Genomic DNA, 14,027 nt, shown 5'->3' with positions numbered 1-14,027 from the left:
TATTTGTTCACTTTTTTTTAGATTAATGATACTTTCACATGCAGCATAACTTGCCTAAGCGTAACTTGCGTCAGTCAAAGACAAATCGTCTCAACTAGAATAATGCGTAGTAGCTGATACAATTTGATACGATTTGATTAGTTAACGCAAGTTACGTTTACGCAAGTTTCACTGCATGTGAAAATAGCCTAAGTTTCCACCGAGGTTAGAGTTGAGTCAGAGTGCAGAACTAACCAATCACAGTCAAGCATTTCCCTTCTATTTGACTATACGATGGAAATACTCGACTGTGACTAATCATTTCCTACACTCCGACCGGCACATATGTGCGGCAAGCGTTTCCACGTCCAGCGGAAGCCATAAAGCTTAGGGTGAAATCACACGGTGCGGAAAAGAACTGCGGAATAGAGAATGCGTCATTAAAACAATCAATTACCTATTCGGAATAACGTAGAAAAACGCTGATTAGTCGCTTCTATGCATTCTTTATTCTGCAGTCGTTTTCCGCACTGTGTGATTTCACCCTTACTGCTTATGGTCACTTAAAGTAAGGTTGTGGACCAAGCATAAAGAGTCTCTAGCCTAGATAAGTCGCAGCACGCAAATCGCATTTACATTTGAATTCACGATAGCCAATCAGAAGCGTCAATGACACTGGCGAATGTGTTTTGGGCTTTAGAAAATGTATGCTGATATTGCTGATGTATGTATGCGCAATAGCATCTTGGGCAGTTGGCTTCTTCCATCACTATCTACCAGTTCTACTTTTCACCATGGATAGAACTTGTAAAATGGCGTCTCACTGAGACATTCCTGTATTTGTGCGTTTGTTACGGATCATTATTGATTGCGGTCATTGTAATCATTTGGATCGTTGGAATTGCTCTGTGTAGTGATTTTATGTTTCATCTATTAATTATTTACTAAAGTTTCATTATGGGGTAAGTAAATTATACAAAAACTTAATTTAATATTGTATTAGCAACAGAAAGAAATTTGATCTCGATTTGATGAAAGAATGGAGAAAAATGAATATATTCTCTTTCTATCATGAAAAATTATTTTACCAAGATATTTATTTCAACACATAATTGCAGCACATCAGATTTAGAAGGTCCTGAGTGTAAACGAGAATCTTTAGGATTAGATTCTGATGCAGATGGAGTAATTGATCAAAGAAAGAAAAAAAAAAGAAAACATAAGCATCATAAGCATAAGAAGGAAAAATTAATTGAAAGAGACGATGAACGATTGGATAAGCAAGAAAGGTAATGGATATTTTTTAGATGAACGTAGTGTAATGTGAATTATTTCATCTTTATTTAATGTTGACAAACAACAAGGATTTAATGATTCACTATGTTACCCTATTCTTTCTGGAAAACATCCAATATAACTAAGCGATACATTGATTACAATTAAAATTATAATTATAATTATACCTTTTTGTAGACGAAAACATAAAAAACACAAAAGACAGAAAAGAGATAGAAATATGGAAAATGGTACTATAGAGGAGAAAATAAACTCCAATATAGTGCATAAAGAAATTGATATGAATGGAAAAACAAAAACTTCTGTATTAGAAGTTGTTTCTACAGAAGAAAGTGAAGATGAAAAATTGATAGATCTTGATTCTGACGAAGTGGATTGTACAATCATAGAAGATGATATTGATCTCGAAGAATTAATGAAACAAAAGGTACATAAATATTTTTATGATTAGTTAGAATAATTCTAGATTATGATGTGTACACACACACACACACACACAATTCATACATATTTATAGTATGTGCAATATAGAGTTCTTAATTACATAAAAATATGCAGAATCCTAATTCAAAACATGAGAAAATTATATTATGAATATAGGTACATATCATTTAGATCTCTTTTACTTTTTATATTATAATAAATTAAAAAAAAAATACTTGTCCTTTTTCACTATAAAATATGCTATATCATGTTATAATATGTGTGACCAGATATTTATGAATATATATATGTGTATAATTTTAAAATACAATACCAGCATATACATTTTATGCGTAATCAGTGGTAATGAAATATCTTCATGAATATTTGTACTTACTGTAATTGCATGAATATTTGTACTTACTGTAATTGTACAATGTGTAGGAACGATTGCAAGCATGTTTAGTACAATATCTCTCGGATGAATCTGAAAAGGGTGAAGATAAAGAATTACAAGAAGAGGAAGAAGAAGAAACAAAAACAATTATGGAAACGCCTGATGTAATACTTGTGGAAGATGATAGCGATACTAATGATATACTACCGAAGAAACGAGGTAGAAGTAAATCAGGCAGTAGAGAACGTAAGAAAGTGATAAAAATCGAAAGACGTGTTATAGTTGATATGACTAGAGACAGAAAAATTCGTGAACAGCATAAAGATAAGAAAAGAGATTTTGACAGGAAAAGAGATGAGAAAATCCGCTTTAAAGAAGAAGGAAAAAGAGAAGAAATTCGAAGAGATGATAGATCTTCGCGAAAAACTAGTGAAAGGCAGAAAGAAGAAACGAGAAAAGACGAATCCAACAGAAAAGTTGACGATGATCAGCAGAAACGTAAGGATCTGTCATCAAGAAGGGATGAGACACGGAAAAAAGAATCAGATAGACGGTAAGTAAGGAAAATTATTATTATTATTACTGCTATTCGTTATTTAATGTAATTTATTTTAAAAAATATGTTGAAATAGTATTATATTAACTATTAATGTATATAGAGAAGAAAATCGAAAACGAGAGCAATCTTCCCGTCATAGTTTAAAAACTAATAACGAAACAAAAAGTTCAGATAATAAAAGCCGCGACAGATTGGCAAGTCGCGAACGTCAAAACAGCCGAGATCGTCACATTAGTCACGATCGACGCAGTCGTGATAGATTATCTAGCAGAGAGCCTCGTCGTCATGCTAGTCGCGACAAAAGGGATAGCAAAAGCAAGGATCGGTATGGAAATAGAGATCGACATGACGGTAGTCGTGATCGACGAGACATCCGGTACCACGATCATCGACTCGAAGATCGATCTCGCAGTACTGCAAGAAGATCACGTAGCCCTACTCGAAACAGATCAGAAAGAGAACGAAACGATCGGTATAAAAGATCCAGATCTCTTTCTCGAAGTCATAGAGATCGAGACAAACAAATCAGAGATCATATTAGAGATCGTGAGAAGGATAGAGACAGAAATAGCAAGCGAGAACGCAATGATAAGTATAAGGATTCTTTATCGGAAGGTCTTAAAGTAGAACATTCAGATAGTTCGAGTGAAGAGGACATCAAAGATATCGATATCGAAGAAGAAGAAGATGAGGAAGCTATAATAGAACGTCGACGAAAACAAAGAGAAGAATTGCTCAAAGTAAGTAATACATGTTCTCGTCAATGTCATACATATGTCCGTTAAATACATGTTACTTGATTATTGGCCATAACCACAATGTACATCTTTTTCTATCTACAGAGATTAAGTGGACCAAATGAAGATTCAAATATGTCTGCCGACATTAATGTCGTTGGTTCTCCAGAAAGCCAATCTAATATATCGCAAAAATCTGTAGATATACCATCTAATAATAATGAATCCATTTTGGAGAGCCATACTCCACCACTGCCCACAGAAAAACTAGAATCTCCGCCTCCAGCCAAAAAAAGAAAGTCCAGATTTGAGGACACACCACTTAATGAGCCTGACAAAACTGGGAAAATGTCTGAAAGGTTTAAACAAGAAGAAAAGCAAACTTCAAAAAAATCGAACGAATGGGACATGTTCGCAGAAGCAGATAATATTGGTGATTTTAACGTATGTTTTATTTTATTTGACTTTTCTCTTTATTAACATGTTTATTTTGATCTTTGCTCTCTAAATCTTATTATCTTTTATCTTAAATTTTTTATTATTTTTTACCTTTAATTTCTTATTATCCAGAGTCCTACGCTTGAAGGAAAACGTCAAGGAGGACCAGACAATCCTAGTTTGACAGATAATTGGGACGATGCCGAAGGATATTATCGGTTAGTTATATATTCTTTGTCCTATATCATTGTTTTAATTTAAAAACTAATGATGAGGTTGAAAACTAATAATAATGATATAATTTGTTTCTCAGAGTACGTGTTGGAGAAACGCTAGATGCACGATACGTAGTCTATGGATATACAGGTCAAGGAGTATTTAGTAACGTAGTAAGAGCAAGAGACAGCGCTAGAGGAAATTTGGACGTAGCTGTGAAGATTATAAGGAACAACGAAATAATGTAAGCATAATACATTTCCGATTTTGAGTCGATCGCAGTATATAATATTGTTTTCACTCTTACAGGCACAGAACTGGTTTAAAGGAACTAGAAATTCTTAGAAAGCTGAATGACGCTGATCCGGAAGATAGATTTCATTGCTTGCGACTATTTAGGCATTTTTTTCACAAAAATCATTTGTGTATGGTTTTTGAACCTTTAGCTATGAATTTAAGAGAGGTATGTGTATATGTTTATTTGTATAAAATTTACAATATCTAGAATGATTAAATCGCGATAATTATGTTTGTTGGGCAGGTTTTAAAGAAATATGGCAAAGACGTTGGCTTACACGTTAAAGCGGTAAGATCGTATACGCAGCAACTTTTTCTAGCACTAAAGTTATTAAAACGTGCGAATATTCTGCATGCTGACATCAAACCGGATAATATTCTAGTCAGTGAAAGTAAACTAGTACTGAAACTCTGTGATTTTGGCTCCGCATCACACGCTCACGAAAATGAAATAACACCATACTTAGTTTCGAGGTTTTATCGTGCACCCGAAATTAGTAAGTATTTTACTTCGTTACAAAATCTAATTATTGCTATTTGATCTTTCATATATGTACATATATTACCAAAAATATGTATACATATATGTATACAGGGTATTTGATATTAAATGTAATAATCGTTCATGGGTAGATAAAGTGGACTAAACTGAATCGAAAAGTCCTCTACTGTTTTGCAATTTTTACTTTATGGACTATGTTACGGCTCGATTTTATGAAATTGACCAATCACAGTCATTCTATTTTTCAGAGGAATAGTTATGATTAGCCAGTTTTAGAACATCGATGTTATTAGCTTCGGTAAATCGAGTCATGTAAACGTAGTCAGTTACTGAGATATTAATTTTTAAAGACCGCTAAATAAGCACTAATATTTACGGTCGTATCGCCAAATGCAAACGTGCGGCATGATACGACCGCCCTTGGTAATCATGGGCGCCTACTATAGCATAGCTGTGTTCCAAAATTTATTGCTAGTACTGAATACCTATAGTGCACGTAAACGTTAATTTTGAAACACAGCTTATGCAATCGTCTAGCGCAGAGAGATGTTTTCTTTCGCCGCTCATGCGTTGCCAAGATTACTTGTAGTAAATCATGGCAGAATTAATTTTGTTTATGTAATTCCGTCGTGATAGTAAACATGATGGAAGTTTCTTCCATCATGGTTCTATCTCGTCACACGCCTGTATTTGGCGATAGGTCGTGCTATTTAGCGATCTTTATTAATTAATATCTCGATAACTCTCTCTCTATTGCAAAAATAGCAAAATGGTAGAGGATTTTTCGATTAATATTAATATTATTTATAAACGCAATTTTGTTCCGTATTTATACACGAAAGCAATGTCGTATATTACCATAATTGTTTCTAATATATGCAGATGTAAAACATGTCAATATCTTTTTAATTAACGATATGTACGTTAGCATTGTTAATCTTCGACTAAATTCGTTACATTCTGATTTATATCTCGCAATATTGGCTTGATTGGCAATCTTAGTGAACTACGTACAACGACTTCGCAAATATTAGCTTTGATTTCATTTTGCGCTAAATTGAAATAGGCAGTTTAATGAGAATCGTAAGATGTTTATGTGTGTGCTCTCATCTATGTACGCGTATAGTTACAAATTTTTTGCAATAAAAAAACTTGGCTAATTGCTATCATAACATATATTATTTCACTGAAAATCGAAAAAAATTTATGATATACGTGCATTATAAATTAGTTGGGCTGAATTTTCGACATTGAAAAAATGAAATTGTATCTGGAATCGAATGTCTAGAATCGAAAGTAATATCGTTATTTTCTAGTTCTTGGTATACCATATGATTTTGGTATTGACATGTGGTCTGTGGGATGTACCATATATGAATTATACACGGGAAAAATAATGTTTTCGGGGAAAACGAATAATCAAATGTTAAAGTACTTCATGGATCTAAAGGGCAAAATGCCAAACAAGCTAATTAGAAAAGGATCATTCAAGGATCAGCATTTTGACAGCAACTGCAATTTTCTATATCACGAAGTTGATAAAGTTACTGAACGGGTGAGTCTATTTTATTATTTTCCATAATAAGATCTTAAGTTGCCATGATAAAATCTTAAATCTTAAGTCGCGCAACGCAGCACTGTAAATAATATTACTTTATGCGCGGAATGTGGAAACAGAAGAAATACAACGTATCAGTTGACAACGCTGTACCGTAATGTTCTTTATATGTATTTATGAAAATAAATATTTGCCGTACGTGCAATGTTTGCTGATTAGTATGTTTTCCAGGAAAAAGTCGTTGTAATGTCGACGTTACCAGCCACTCGAGATCTCAGCGCAGAACTCGGTGGAAATTCTTTACCACCGGAACAAAATCGCAAAGTCGGACAACTAAAGGATTTGCTGGAACGAACATTGATGTTGGATGCAGGGAAGAGAATCACTGTGAATCACGCTCTGGCGCATCCCTTTATACAAGAAAAGATATAGGTAACCCTGTCCGGGGTCCTTTAGCTTCGAAAAATTCACTGACGTAACTTTGTAAAATTATGCCGTTAACAATCCTTTCTATTAATGTTAAACGTCATTTGATAGAAGCGCGATGTGTCTCTCTCTATTTCTCTGTCTCTTTCATGCTTGTTTCTCCCTCCCCAAATACTTTTGTTTTTACATATAGAATATTCGTATTTTTTCTTTTTTTTTTTCTTTTTTGTTTAGCAGGAAGAGGCGGTGCAAAAAAATGTGAGCGTTTTGCAACAGAGGGAAAATATAGTTGTAATGTTGCACAAAACCGTACGCCATGAGCAATACTGTATGAATCCGAAGGTATTATTTAATTGCGTGTAATTCTTGTCAGATGGATAGAGTATAATATTTTTATACTCGATGTAATAATTGTGAATACAATAATAATGTGAATAAATTCCACCATTATGTATAGATAGTATCTCTAATATAGATTAGTCTGTGTTGTAACACGTATCTGGAAATAATTCGAGTTATAGATACCAATTTTCCTGTTTAAAATAGAACTTGTCGATTTCCATAGTTACGTTATTTAGAAAGAAAATGGAATTAAAAAACGACGACCGCCTCTTTCAGCATAAACTGGTACAGTTTTCTTTTTCTAATTCTCCTGATCTGGAGAGCAAGACGTCCTTACGAATAGCATCTTTGAAATGATTATAGATCATGCGTCCTTGAAATTGTACGTTACGTATTCTCACAAAGCGAGAGAAAGGTTCGTATATATAAAGAACTGTAAGTCCCTTGGATGGATCACATATTGTTCGATCCATTTTAGAGTATCCCATCAGCGAGCATACGTGCATATACAGCATTAGAAGCCTTAGTGGCAAAAAAATCTGTTTTAATTGGAAGATAAATTGTATAGTGAATAGGTCAGTTATATTGAAATAAAACGACACATGCTTAATACAATGAGAAGAATGACCTGCATTTTGTCTTTTCAATCTTAAATCATGTGAGTGAATATGTTCAGTCCAAGTATTATAATATTCTTATTAATATTTTTCTCTCTTTTTCTAATTCTCTCTGCCTCTGTTTTTTCTTCATTTTTATCTTTAAAATTTAAAAAGCGTTCCAGATTAAATATTTAATGAATCTTGCTTTATGTAATGATAATAGACATACACGCACACATACATACATATATATGTATGTATCTCTCTCTCTCATTCACTCACACACACACACGCACACACACGCGACACATCATGTGCATATATGTTTGTACATCGGCCGACATATGTGTAATAGTAAACGCAAAAAAATGCATATACTATATATATATATACGTACATACAAATAATACTATCTTATATTTCTACAATATGATATATATAATCAAACATATTTATATTAATGCTAAATAGAAATAAAAATATATATATTTGCTACATCACGATGCAAAATTTAAAGATAAAGGCGGTCATCAAGGTGTTATATGCAAAATAATTATTATTAAAACGTTACTTGTTGCAATCTGTGTTAAGTAAGAATCTTATTGCTGCAAGTACAACACTTCGATTTCTGATTTTTTTATACTTCTTCACAAATTCTTAAAATCGCTAATTCTAAATTCGAAAATTTATTGTAGTTATTTGAAATTAGAACTGAATATCGATGCTGTTGTGAATGGTTCACGGTGTGATCTTGAATGTGACAAGATTATACGAGACTGCTTATGTTTCAGATGTGTCTTCGATTCAAACATCGTTAAGTGCGACCGGACCTTTCAAGGGCCTTTAGCGCCGATCCCGTTACAAGGTATTCATGGGGAATTGCCTGGGATATTTAGCGCAACTACTTTTCAATATATGTTCAGAACCGTTTAATTCTGAAGTCATAAGCCCTACGAAAATAATTTGAGTTTTGAAAATGTGTAATGAACTTTTCATAACAATATAGGCATTTTATTTGAGGCGAAGTATAATAGAATTTCGATCAAGTTTCCTAAATCTCATAAATAATTGCAATAACGTTTGAATATTTGCATTTTTTTTTTTAATAAAGATAGTTAATACGCGATACGTGTTTTAGTATTTTTGTTTCAAGAAAAGACAATGTAATAAAATATCGATAAATGATGAAAACAGAAAAAGATATATGTTCAATAAATATTACGATTTACGATATTAAACATGAAGAAAAAAATCGGTAAATATGAATTTCACGCAGTAATTGAAGTGTGATTAAAATAATATGATTTTTAGAAATAAAATAAAAATATAAATAGTTTAATAGAAAATTTCAATTTTTTCTTAGTCATCTTCAATTCATAGTTGACAATGTACATTCAGAAACATATGACTACAAGGCCTAGAGTATTGTTACTGAATATATTCCACTTCTAAATGTTGACCTGAATATATGTTCACTAATTTACTTCAAGCCTTGTAGTCCATACGTTTCTGACATAGTATTCCTCTAACAAAGATTTTTCACAGATATGAATATCTGTGCATCGTCGATTGTAAGCTGAGCATGACTCCAAGAAAAGTCAAAACGTTTATTTAAACTATTTACTTCTAAACAATTGTTTTATATAAAAGTTATGCGTTCCGCGGATTTCCTCCGTGTCCAGATCCATTCTTGGAATGCCAATGTTTCGTAAACGTGTATCAGGTTGCTCCTCGTCCTAATGAAGTGGACTGCAAGGTTCACGAAACATTGGCATTCCAAGAATGGATCTGGACACGGAGGAAACCCACGAAACGCATAACTTTTATATAGAAAGCACCCGTGGAAGCCTGAAGAATATTAATAATTGTTTTATTTTAATCGCGCTTTCATTATCATGCTAAACTCATATTTGCCGTTCTTTTTTCCTTAAAAAATATATATTACGGGAATGTTTCAATACAGAAGTAAAAATATACTATGAAACTATAATTAAAGAGAATATATGTATCGTTCTAATTGGCAATTTGGTAATGTTTCACTTGTAGCCCTCCCTGTGAGGAGGGGAGGCAATGGAAGAGGTGATGAAAACAATTGATGAGGAGGAAAGGAAAAATGCGATGTACTTGCGCCTACTGTCGTGTCTACTGCGTAAAAGTACATGCACTGTCACTAAACACAGTTCAACAAGGTTTATAGAAGGTTTAACTAGATTTATATCCGCGCGCTAAGGTTTCTCTTAAAGTTGCTTGAGATTACAATGAAGGACTCGTAAGTATGTATACAGGTAAAGTACATGATTATGAAATTTTCACGTGACATTTATCATGAATATAAATGATACATTTATACTTTTTTCTTTCAAAAATTATATTAATTGAAAACTAAACTGTTCAGTTGCAAAAATTAAAATTTTATATAATATTAATATTTGCGATTTTCTTGAGTTTTTAGATATTTAAAGGTCACACTCGATGAAAATGAAAAAGCAGATGCTATAAATACATTATTTTCGAAACACTAGCTTGCTCTTTTTCTGTTCCTTTCATTTCCTTTTTTCCCCTCCTTTTCTTTCATATACACGTACACACACTCTCTCATTCATTTACTCACTCACTTTCACATTATTTTTTAAATACTCAGAAAATATGTAGAAATATTTTAATGTGAATAAAATCTAATAAATTTATAAATATAATTATTTTTTTTATAATAACATTGTTTTTCTCGATTTTAGAAAATATATCTTTGGAAGCAGGAGGTTTATGATATAAGAAGATATCTTTGTATCAAGTAACAAGTTATATATCATTTTATTGAAAAATATACAGAAAAATACAGAAAACAATGATTCTATCATACATTAATACATTCCCTAAATTTTTCTCAAGAATCATTTTATTATATTATTACATGTATATAATAATTGTACACATAATATATCACAAAATAAGAACAATAAAAGTAATACCATTTTAAATCTCTTTAAAAAAAATATGCTACATTATATAATTAATAAGCAATTTGTTATTTTTTTCGTCTATATATAACAATGTACCAATATAGTTGGTTGCATGTCACAAGTGAATAAATTCATCAATTTATTTCTTAATACACTGTGCAGTTTAAATGGTTTAAAGAAATTAATAATTTCATTGATATTTTCTAAATATAAAAATCACAACAATATATGTTTTACATATAGTCACCTAATTTGAATTTACATTTTTTTCTTTTAGGTAATATTTGCATTATTTTTAGTGCCTAATCCGATATCCATAAAAATGATTTTTCTTCATCTTCCACATGAAGCTTTTATGCTTCTTAATCTCGTTCTGGATAATATTGGATTAATATTTTGGAAAGTTGTTGAGCTAATTCCATCGATGATGCGCACAATGTTCTTCTGCTCATCACGTCAAATGGGCCTCCTTTTAACGCGTAAAAACAAAATGAATTAGTTTTGCGTTACTTTGGCGTTTATTTCCATCTTATATCGTATCTCTTATTTGACTGTGACTGATACATAATGTTTGTAATTGTTTACCAGCTGGATCTATTGACACACCGCCAGCTTCTCGAACAATAAGATCTCCGGCTGCAACATCCCACGCATGTATACCAAATTCAAAAAAAGCGTCAACACTACCAAGAGCCACCATGCACATATTCAGAGCTGCAGCACCAAACGATCGTATTCTGTAGGATAAGTAAATAAATAAATAAATAAATCTCTTTGCACATACAAAATTAGAAATTGTATCCTGTAAATGTGTCTTACCCGTGTACATGTGGTATAAGGAGCGTTATATTTTGTAGGACTATTTTCAATTTTTCTGGATCTCTACTAGTTCCCACTTCTAACATTACTAATGCCTTACGCAATTCTAGAGTAATGACAGTTAATTAAATTTAACAAAATAATTAGAAAGGCTGTCGAATTATATATTAAAAATATTGATTTATATGTTGTATATATTGGAATTTTTGTACTAAAATTTAAATAGTTGCGTATAGTGATATGAAAAAGATTTTCAAAATTTGAAGCAAATGCAGGATTATCTTTTAGATACTACGTATAATACCATAAGATATATGTATTTCAATTTACTAATCGTTTGGAAATGTTCGTTTTAATAATTATCCATACTACATATAATCGAGTTTATGATTAAAGTATTAACAAAACATTTTATTAAATATTTTGAGCGAATATATAAACACTTAACTATAAAGATCTATCGGAAGGATATTATATATATAATCCTATCAATATATACTTTATTTCTAATGAAAAATATTAGAGAAATTACCCTTTTCATTGGATACATGAATCGGAGCACCATTGAGAAAAGCGCCCTGACCTTTGCGAGCGGTGAAAAGTTGCTCCAAAATTGGATTATATACTATTCCTATTTCCGTTATTTTATTAATAAGTAGCGCAACCGAGATGCATGTATATGGTAAACCGTGAACGAAATTCATCGTGCCGTCGATAGGATCGATTATCCATGTTGGAGCATTCGTTAATTCTATTTTTTGTCCTGAGGAAGTGCTTTCTTCGCCAATAAACCTTTCATAAAATACATATGTTTACTTTAGAACAGATTAGAGAATAGATAACAAAATTATATCCTCGCTCGAGCTTTAATAGCTTTAGCTGTTAAAACAAATTGAATTTGCATTTAATTTTTTCCAAAAGTATTTTCAAGATATTTTTGCTATTATAAAATATTTCTTACGCATATTGCATTATGTTTTTGTCTGCTTACCTGTGGTTGGGATATCTGGATGATATTCCATCAATTAAAAGTTTTTCAACTTTTTGATCCCACTCCGTAACCAAGTCAATACTGCATGATTTTGTAAGTACATCTTTACGTTGATAAATTTTTTCCCTGACAATCTGCAGATAAAATATATAAAGCACAATTAAATCTTTTAATTTTTTACACAGACAGTGCGGCAGTATCGAGAAAAAACTGGATACTTCAGTAAGTAGTGTAATTAATTTATCATCTTTAAAGTCAGATAACTATCAAAGTTACTTGTAAACAAGTGTGCCATTGCTATGAAAAACGTGATTAAGATAGGAACAAAAGTATAGTTTGTTTTCTGACGTCTTTTTATCTCTCGAATTTGTATTCTCCTATATTCCCCTTTTTGTTTCAAGACTTGTCATGCGCGCTACCATTTATACTTCTTTCACACTTATGATACTTGGAGCCATTTTTACCAACTCCGATTAACTCGATCGGCAGAATCACTTAAAACAATTTGTCTCTAACATACAATTAATATTTCGTTGACATATGTATTAATAAATATATTTCTATTAATTAATTTGATGGTTTTATTCATATTATTAAATAAAATAGTGCTGATTAAGCTAATCGGAGTTGGTCAAGGAATAGCCTTTATGCAATCTATGTCGTGCAGATAACATATAAGCGATCTCGTGGATTTATGGATTTTTCATGATATAAGTGTATTTTATAGATATATTAAAATCATGGAAATTATGCTATGGTGAAATTAAATTCTATCATATATTCGTCAGGCGGATCGAATATTGTCGCGCGAGTATCGCGGCGATTAAAAAGATTGCAGAATGCAGCTACGCTGCAGCCAAAATATCTTCGATAAATTGTATCGGCAAACTACGTTTTTGTTAGAAATCAGGGATACTATGCACAACTAATCATTTAACTGATCGACTTACCGAACCAGCTTGCTTTACAAGTCGCAAAACCTCTGTGTAATACTCGTCGACATTCGACATAATTTATGTGGTGTAAAAAAACACTACTGAAAGCTTTTTTTACACACCACAAATAACTGCACTGTAAATAATTCACTTGAATTTATTTTCGTTCTCGTTATCACTAACCGGGCGATCGTTGTCTTTCACAATCTACCGCTGCCTGCCACTGAATGTGACTGAATAAGTACGTATAAGTACGTTCTGCACTGAATTACACCTGTCGACCGTCGACGACCACGACGACTCCTGTAGAGTTCGTCGGGTCGACATCTTTTGATGGCTTCGTTTCGTACAGCTTCGTACTTGGTAACATGTAGTCGTATGTATGTATATACATCATACATATACTGATACACATTGTACGGATTATACCTACTTATTGGCTTCTCCACCACTCGCCGTACCAATCGATTCTCGCCAATCCTTGCACTATTGTATGCACAGATAAGAGATGTGTGTGCGCGCATGAACGTACAACATATATATATATATATAT

At 32.3% G+C, this 14,027-nt stretch overlaps 2 protein-coding genes across 4 annotated transcripts; one reads left to right on the top strand and one right to left on the bottom strand.

Moving 5' to 3' along the window:
• The first annotated feature begins 751 nt into the window (after positions 1 to 751).
• On the top strand, positions 752 to 10,099 carry LOC108746958 (serine/threonine-protein kinase PRP4 homolog). Of its 3 annotated transcripts, XM_018484124.1 has the most exons (15): positions 752 to 941; positions 1,098 to 1,268; positions 1,453 to 1,702; positions 2,143 to 2,648; positions 2,755 to 3,394; positions 3,497 to 3,835; positions 3,962 to 4,047; positions 4,143 to 4,289; positions 4,355 to 4,508; positions 4,587 to 4,839; positions 6,161 to 6,399; positions 6,634 to 6,834; positions 7,063 to 7,170; positions 8,561 to 8,634; positions 9,816 to 10,099. In XM_018484124.1, the coding sequence occupies exons 1-12, from the start codon at positions 937 to 939 to the stop codon at positions 6,832 to 6,834; spliced, it is 2,991 nt and encodes a 996-aa protein (XP_018339626.1). In that variant the 5' UTR covers positions 752 to 936; the 3' UTR covers positions 7,063 to 7,170; positions 8,561 to 8,634; positions 9,816 to 10,099. The 3 variants fall into 3 exon arrangements, with proteins under 3 accessions (XP_018339626.1, XP_018339616.1, XP_018339635.1); XM_018484114.1 differs by lacking the exon at positions 7,063 to 7,170; XM_018484133.1 differs by lacking the exons at positions 8,561 to 8,634; positions 9,816 to 10,099 and having other exon boundaries at positions 7,066 to 7,170.
• A 902-nt stretch (positions 10,100 to 11,001) lies between these two features.
• On the bottom strand, positions 11,002 to 13,960 carry LOC108746092 (inositol monophosphatase 1-like). Its single transcript, XM_018482634.1, has 6 exons — positions 13,490 to 13,960; positions 12,540 to 12,673; positions 12,081 to 12,340; positions 11,549 to 11,654; positions 11,315 to 11,466; positions 11,002 to 11,198 (listed from the first exon to the last, which is right to left on the bottom strand). Exons 1-6 carry the CDS (start codon positions 13,547 to 13,549, stop codon positions 11,092 to 11,094), a joined length of 819 nt encoding a protein of 272 aa, XP_018338136.1. The 5' UTR covers positions 13,550 to 13,960; the 3' UTR covers positions 11,002 to 11,091.
• Between the last annotated feature and the right edge of the window lie 67 nt (positions 13,961 to 14,027).

The sequence above is a fragment of the Trachymyrmex septentrionalis genome, unplaced genomic scaffold, assembly GCF_001594115.1.
Source record: "Trachymyrmex septentrionalis isolate Tsep2-gDNA-1 unplaced genomic scaffold, Tsep1.0 scaffold107, whole genome shotgun sequence".
In the NCBI taxonomy this organism is placed as follows: domain Eukaryota; kingdom Metazoa; phylum Arthropoda; class Insecta; order Hymenoptera; family Formicidae; genus Trachymyrmex; species Trachymyrmex septentrionalis.
The sequence above is the reverse complement of the archived record's forward strand: the minus strand, read 5'-3'. Positions and strand labels throughout refer to the sequence as shown.

What these genes read in the sequence shown, in the direction of transcription:
- LOC108746958 (XM_018484114.1), top strand. An exon ending in CGATTGGATAAGCAAGAAAG is followed by an intron (nt 1,269 to 1,452) that starts GTAATGGATATT and finishes ACCTTTTTGTAG; the next exon opens with ACGAAAACATAAAAAACACA. An exon ending in TTATCGTGCACCCGAAATTA is followed by an intron (nt 4,840 to 6,160) that starts GTAAGTATTTTA and finishes GTTATTTTCTAG; the next exon opens with TTCTTGGTATACCATATGAT.
- LOC108746092 (XM_018482634.1), bottom strand. Translation starts at nt 13,549, where the DNA reads ATGTCGAATGTCGACGAGTATTACACAGAGGTTTTGCGACTTGTAAAG. An exon ending in TTGTAAAGCAAGCTGGTTCG is followed by an intron (nt 12,674 to 13,489) that starts GTAAGTCGATCA and finishes TTTTATCTGCAG; the next exon opens with ATTGTCAGGGAAAAAATTTA. An exon ending in TCATGTATCCAATGAAAAGG is followed by an intron (nt 11,655 to 12,080) that starts GTAATTTCTCTA and finishes TCATTACTCTAG; the next exon opens with AATTGCGTAAGGCATTAGTA.